Genomic DNA, 6,877 nt, shown 5'->3' with positions numbered 1-6,877 from the left:
GCAGAGCCTGTGGCATCAGTTTCTTCTCTGTCTTTCCAAATCAATGTGTGTGCGACCCTGCAAACATGTGTGTATATCCTCCCCTCCTTCGTCTACATAAATGGCAGGATATGCTACACAGTATTCCTTACCTGGCTTTGTTCACTTCACAGTACAATTCACACAGAAGGTCTTCGTATCAGTATGTAAAAATCAGCCTCATCCTTTTTAATGGCTGTATACTATTCCACGCAGGGCTGTCCCATCATAGAGACATAGAAGTGGTTGTTTTCCATTTTCAGCCCTGACCCACGACACTGCGATGTAACAGCTAACAGCAAGGTGGACGTAAGCTGGGTATTGAGTAAAGGCTGCTCAGTCAGCCAGGCTTCTTAAATTTGGGACTAAAAGTAAAGATATGGTGGCTTTGTTTTGGGGGTTCTCGGAGGCAGGGGGTTGGCAAGGAGACCCTAAAAGCCCCTCTGGTTGGGTTGAAAGTGGCAAAATTGATCAGGCAAGTGGTGTTCCACACATCTGTGCTCTCTTCACACAGCTGGCCAGAGGGGCTACAGGGCAGTGATGGTTAGGTGGGATGGGGAGGGGTTCTGGGAGCTCTGTGGCTCCCAGTCCTCAGAGAGCCCTGCTTAATGCCCGGGCTCTGTGTGAGCTTAGTGGGGCGGGCACCCTTGATTTTCCTGGGCTTGAGAGGGACTTGGAGAGATCTAGAGGGGGTCCTGCTCCCCCTCCACTGGGGCTTCCTGTTCACCCCTGAACCCCCAGCTCTCATAGGAATCCTGGACATAGTAGATGCTCAATAGATTCTTGGGCAGCAAATGACTAACTGACCCCCACCCCACCTCCATCCCATAACCCATAGGCGTCGACGGGGCTCTCCAACCGAAACGAGGGGTTTGCACCCACAAGGCAGTTCTGCAGGGGCTGGCCCACAGCTGCGGGCGCTATTGAGTGCAGGGAGTTCTCCAGCCACTCCTCGGTGGTCAAGCCCCATGGCTCCTCAGGTCACTGTGGCGTGCGCCCCTTGACCCCCACACTCACCCCCACCCCCAGCTGCTGTGATGGCTCTCAGCAAGGCCTCCTGGAACCGGCTACTCCCACTCCCCAAGGCTACATCCCCTCCTGGGGGGCAGCTACATGCGATGTGGGGGACAAAGGCCAGACGGCTCCTCTTAATTCAGGACAACTCTGAGGGCCATCCCAGCCCCAGAGCTTCCCAGGGGATTACCCGAAACTCTGTGGCCTCCACTTCCCAGCCCATCCTCTCCCACTGCTCCCCACGCCCCCTCCCAGGTGTGGGTCCTGCGAGCCCCCTCCCCACCCCAAGCCTCTGGCGGGCCAGTCTCCCTCTCAGAATCAGGGATCAGACAGTCGCCAAACAATCTCCGTTCAGAAGTTCAGAAGTCCAGACCCACACAAAAGAAAACCTTCAAACTCGGGCTTGTAAAGGGAAGTTTTTCCCATTAGGCCCTAATGATTAGGGTTTAGTGCAGTGGTTCTCAACCTCTGGCCCTTTAAATACAGTTCCTCATGTTGTGACCCAACCACAAAATTATTTTCGTTGCTACTTCATAACTGTAATGTTGCTACTGTTATGAATCATAATGTAAATATCTGATATGCAGGATGGTCTTAGGCGACCCCTGTGAAAGGGTCGTTCGACCGCCAAAGGGGTCGCGACCCACAGGTTGAGAACCGCTGGTTTAGTGGAGGAATAAGGCTTGGGGCTGTGGGAAGGGGACACCGGCTTCCTTCTATCCTTTCTGCCTGCCCAGCTGGGAGGGGTGGTTCCTGACCTGCAGCTGATTGAATAACAGCCCCCAAAGCTATCAGGCCCCGATCCCCGGAACCTGCAGGTCTCATCTGGCAAGAGCCTTTGCAGATGTGACCGAACCTGCAGGTGTGACCGAGTCTTTGCGATGGGACCTTACCCTGAATCATCTGGGTGGGCCCTGAATGCAATACAAGTCTCCGAACCCCCTCAGAGGAGGTTGGACGCCCTCAGAGGAGAAGGCGCTGTGACCACACAGGCAGAGATTGGAGTGACGCAGCCACCAGCCCAGGCAGCTGGCAGCCACCAGAGGGAGGAAGAGCCGAGGAACAGACTCCCCTGGGGCCCTCGGAGGGGACCGGCCCTGCCGACACCTCGACTTCAGCCCCGTGGAGCGGAATTCGGACCTCTGGCCTCCAGGACTACGAGAGAATGAATTTCTATGTTCTTAGCCACTCCGTTTGTGGTGATCTGTTACCGCGGCTGCAGGAGACTAACCTGTGGCCCCTGGGGGAGGGGGGGGCAGGCAAGTGAGGCTCTGTCACAGGATGGCCCCGGCTCTGTGGGGCGAGGAGGACTGACACCTGGTGCTTTCTCCACCTGGGCTTCCCTGGCTCCTCCACAGAAGCCCCCCCAACCCCCCCTCCCATGAATGGTTGGGGGTGCTACCTGCAGGTGTGACCGAGTCTTTGCGATGGGACCTTACCCTGAATCATCTGGGTGGGCCCTGAATGCAATCACAAGTCTCCTTGTGAGAGAGGAACCCCCTCAGAGGAGGTTGGACACCCTCAGAGGAGAAGGCGCTGTGACCACACAGGCAGAGATTGGAGTGACGCAGCCACCAGCCCAGGCAGCTGGCAGCCACCAGAGGGAGGAAGAGCCGAGGAACAGACTCCCCTGGGGCCCTGCCGACACCTCGATTTCAGCCCCGTGAAGCGGAATTCGGGCCTCTGGCCTCCAGAACTACGAGAGAATGAATTTCTATGTTCTTAGCCACCCGTTTGTGATTTGTTACCGCAGCTGCAGGAGACTAACCTGTGGCCCCTGGGGGCGGGGGGGGGGGCAGCAGGCAATCGAGGCCTCAGCTCCGGGCAGCCCTATCAGCCAGGTTTGGGGATGACCTCACACCAACATCCTCTTGCACAGGCACCTTTTTTGCTTCGTAAGAAATGCTGACGCATCGTGCCCAGCACTGCGGTAGGGGAGCTGCTGCTTCTCTCCAGCGAGGCAGGAGGCAGGAGGCAGGAGGCAGGAGGCAGGAGGCAGGAGGCACATCTCCCCAGGTTCATGGTCCCTTTCTCCCTAGTGCGAGGGCAGGGGGATAGAGCCCGCAACCCAGGCATGCGCCCTTGACCAGAATCAAACCCAGGACCCTATCCACTGAGTCAAACCAGCCAGGGCATCATACCTCCGTTCTCTGCAGCCTGAGGAGGCCTCTGCTCCGGGCAGCCCTATCAGCCAGGTTTGGGGATGACCTCACACCAACACCCTCTTGCACAGGCACCTTTTTTGCTTCGTAAGAAATGCTGACGCATCGTGCCCAGCACTGGGGGCGGGGAGCTGCTGCTTCTCTCCAGCGAGGCAGGAGGCAGGAGGCAGGAGGCAGGAGGCAGGAGACACGTCTCCCCAGGTTCATGGCCCCTTTCTCCCTAGTGCAGTGGTTCTCAACCTTCTGGCCCTTTAAATACAGTTCCTCATGTTGTGACCCAACCATAAAATTATTTTCGTTGCTACTTCGTAACTGTAATGTTGCTACTGTTATGAATCGTAATGTAAATATCTGATATGTAGGATGGTCTTAGGCCAGTGGTTGGCAAACTCACTAGTCAACAGAGCCAAATATCACAGTACAACGACTGAAATTTCTTTTGAGAGCCAAATTTTTTACACTTAAACTATATAGGTAGGTACATTGTGATTAACTTAATGAGGGTACTCCTAAGGCTTAGGAAGAGCCACACTCAAGGGGCCAAAGAGCCTCACGTGACTCGTGAGCCGCAGTTTGCCGACCACGGTCTTAGGCGACCCCTGTGAAAGGGTCATTCGACCGCCAAAGGGGTCTCGACCTACAGGTTGAGAACCGCTGCTGCCCTAGTACGAGGGCAGAGGCCTCGCATGCCCATCTTACCCACCCGTGTCCTCCACGAGCCACGGGACAGCAGTACCTCTGGGCGTCTGAGCACCCAGCTCTCTGAGCCAAGACCCGGCCTCCATTTCAAAGACCTCAGGTCGTCATGTTTTATTTCCTATTGCGGAATCTATGTCCCCATGTCAGGGCCATACAAGAAAATATGCAAAAAGGACACAGAAGAAGGGACTAATGAATCCATCCCACAATCACCCAGGGCTCCTACTGTGCACCCCACCCTGCTAGGTGGTCCTGCTTCAGGGGCTTTCAAGCTGGAGGACTGAAACGATCGAGGGAGGACAGGCGGATTCGCTAACCCCTGGGCTCACCGACACACAGTCAAACCCGTATGTCCCCTTTGGGCTCTTGCATCACCCATCTGCTGCCTTTTCCCCAAAGCACAACATGAACGGCATCCAATTCTCAGGCGCAGGCAGGAACACCGGCCTTCAAGTTTGCAATGTTCGGTTCAACCATGACAGCGAGTGAGAGTGAATGAATGGTCGCTTGACTTCATGTACAAAGTGATTATTATGAAACTTTATTGCAGCTTCTCACAGCAGAACTGAGTTTGCAATGCCAGGACCATCTTGGGATCTTCAGAGGGGACACGGGACAGAAGCAAGCCACTGCCTGGAGGGGGGCCTCCCCCTGGGGAGCCAACGTGTCCCCAAGAACTCTTGTTATGCCACACTGCAGGGGACCAGAGCCTCTGGCCAGGAGCTTCCCAAGGAAGAGGACGCCTAGGGGACAGGCTCAGGGCACCATGTGCCACCACTTGAAGGAGAAGGGCTGGCGGCGCACGTTGGTCCCGCAGTGCACCTCCCCGTGCTGAAGGTGGTACGGGGTGAAGTCGTCGATGAAGGTGCAGTGGAGGCCCAGCGGCTCCAGCAGGGACCGCACCTTCTCCTCCAGGCAGCAGCGGCCGTTGATGATGGGCCCGAAGGGCTTGGGGATGCCCAGGTACTTGCCCAGCACCAGCATGTTCACCTGCAGAGCGGGGAGGTCAGGTCAGGGGCGGTGGCGTGCAGCCTGCATCACTATCCCAGCGCCCCCTCCTTCTGACCTTCGGAAATAACAACCCCATTTCACAGATGAGAAAACTGAGGCCCACACGGTATAGTGGGCTACCCAAGACCACCAGCTAGTCTAGGACTTCCACCCAAGTCTGTCAGACTCTGGGACCCAGGCTCCTTCCCCACCCACCACCTTCTGGCCAACTCTATTACTCAACTGAGCTCAGCTCAAATGCCACCCCCTGTGTGAAGGCGCCTGTGAATCCCCAACTCCTCATGGATGTTCCCATAGCTCCAAGCACAGTGCCTGGCACACAGTAGGCACTTAATAAATATCCGTTGAATGGATGAATGTGACGACCTCTTTGTAGCACTTTCTGTCTATTATCACTGATGCAAATGGCTGTTTCCTCCATTATACTGGGAGGTGGCCTAGTGAGATGGAAAGACTAGGATTTGGCTCCAGGCCAACGTGGGTTTGGATCTCAGCTCTACTACTCAGTAGCTGTGTGACCTCAGGCAAGTCCCTTGCCCTCTCTGAGCCTCATCAGCAAAATGAGCCCTACCCTGTTGTCATCGCTATGACAACACAGTAGGTGCAGAGTCAGTCTCCAGGGCTCATGAATCACTGACGAGGTATCTCATTGCCAGCGCTCAGACACAGCCCACACTGAGAGCCCTGCACGCTTAATTTCTCTGCCTGTTCCCCGCCCGCGCCCACCTCCCACTGCGGGCTATGGGAGAGCGAGGCTTGTGCGGAGCCTCCCTGCAGGGGCCTCAGGCGGTGAGGCCCAGAGCCAGCCCTCTCACAGCATTTGAGACCCTCACCCCCCCGCAGGCGGCATCAGCCTTCTTTCCGGAGCTGGGAGACCTGGCTGGGCCCGAGGGAGAGAAACAAATGCTTGGGGCCAAGGAGTTATGTCCCGGGGGTGAGAAGAGGTGCCCCCTCCTGCCTGGTTTTGGCCAAGGAGTCCTTTATTCTAAACAAAACCTTCTGCAGAACTTCAGTGCATAAAACAGAAGAAATCGTAACCACTGGATTTGAGAGGCACTGCCATGGAACCCTAGCATCCTGGGGAACCCAGTCTGAAGACCACTCTGCTTCTTCCTCAACTATAACCCCAGCTCCAGCAGGAGGGGGAGGGGGCAGAGGGGCCCCAGTAGAAGTGGGTGAAGTTACTTTGAAGAGACAGAGTAACAGGTGGAGGAGCGGTAAAAACACAGCCAGCGAGGTAAGATGGGGCTTGGGTCACAGTTAAAATTTCTCCACAAAAAGGTGGGGCCCCTCAAGTCCCCCCGTCAGACAGGTGAGTGCCCCCCAGCACTGCCAATGCCACCTCCTCAGAGAGGCCTTCCGGCCACCCAGTCTGAACAGGTGCCCCACCTTTATTTCCTTCATGGCACTTCACCCAACCTGGGAGCATTTTGTTTGCTGTGTGTGTCCCCCAGCCCACTCCTACCTCATCCCACACCCCCCCCCCCCCCCCCCCCCCCCCCCCCACCCCCCCTGCCTAGTGGTTAGAGTGTGGGCTCTGCCGTGGACCCCTGGCTCTGAGTCCCCCCTCTCGCCAGCAGTGTGTTCTTGTGCCAGAGACCCCCCTCCCTGCGCCTCATCTGTCAGTGGGGGTGACGATCATCCCTGACTCCCAGGGTGCCTCTGAGATGCCCACAGGAAGCCGGATGGGCCATGAAAACCCAGGGCATGAGGAGACAACCAAGCCCCGTGGGCCGCACCCAGAGCCCAGCTGGCCTGTCTCACTCAAGGCCACTTCCTCACCATGTTTGGGAAAAGGGCCTCGGCCTTGGGGGTCCCTGTGAAGTCCGTGCGGAGCTTGAAGAGCTGCGGGATGTCCACGATGTCCCGCTCCCGCAGGCCCAGCTCCCGCTTCAGCACCTCCCGGTTCCAGTCGATGCAGCTCTGGGGAAGAGGGGGGAGGAGAGGGTGGTGGGCATGGCCAGGGCTAAAAC

At 56.9% G+C, this 6,877-nt stretch overlaps 1 protein-coding gene across 1 annotated transcript in view; it reads right to left on the bottom strand.

Moving 5' to 3' along the window:
* Positions 1 to 4,411: 4,411 nt before the first annotated feature.
* LOC102257551 (protein-arginine deiminase type-4) overlaps positions 4,412 to 6,877 on the bottom strand; it is a 28,999-nt gene continuing 26,533 nt past the window's right edge. Inside the window, exons 17-18 of the mRNA XM_014532951.1 lie at positions 6,687 to 6,827; positions 4,412 to 4,883 (exon numbers count right to left, since the gene is read on the bottom strand). Coding sequence (XP_014388437.1) covers positions 4,650 to 4,883; positions 6,687 to 6,827 — 375 coding nt within the window. The 3' untranslated portion in view covers positions 4,412 to 4,649. The remainder of the gene's footprint in view (positions 4,884 to 6,686; positions 6,828 to 6,877) is intronic.

The sequence above is a fragment of the Myotis brandtii genome, unplaced genomic scaffold, assembly GCF_000412655.1.
Source record: "Myotis brandtii unplaced genomic scaffold, ASM41265v1 scaffold1204, whole genome shotgun sequence".
Lineage (NCBI taxonomy): Eukaryota > Metazoa > Chordata > Mammalia > Chiroptera > Vespertilionidae > Myotis > Myotis brandtii.
This window is presented reverse-complemented; position numbering and strand designations above follow the sequence as displayed.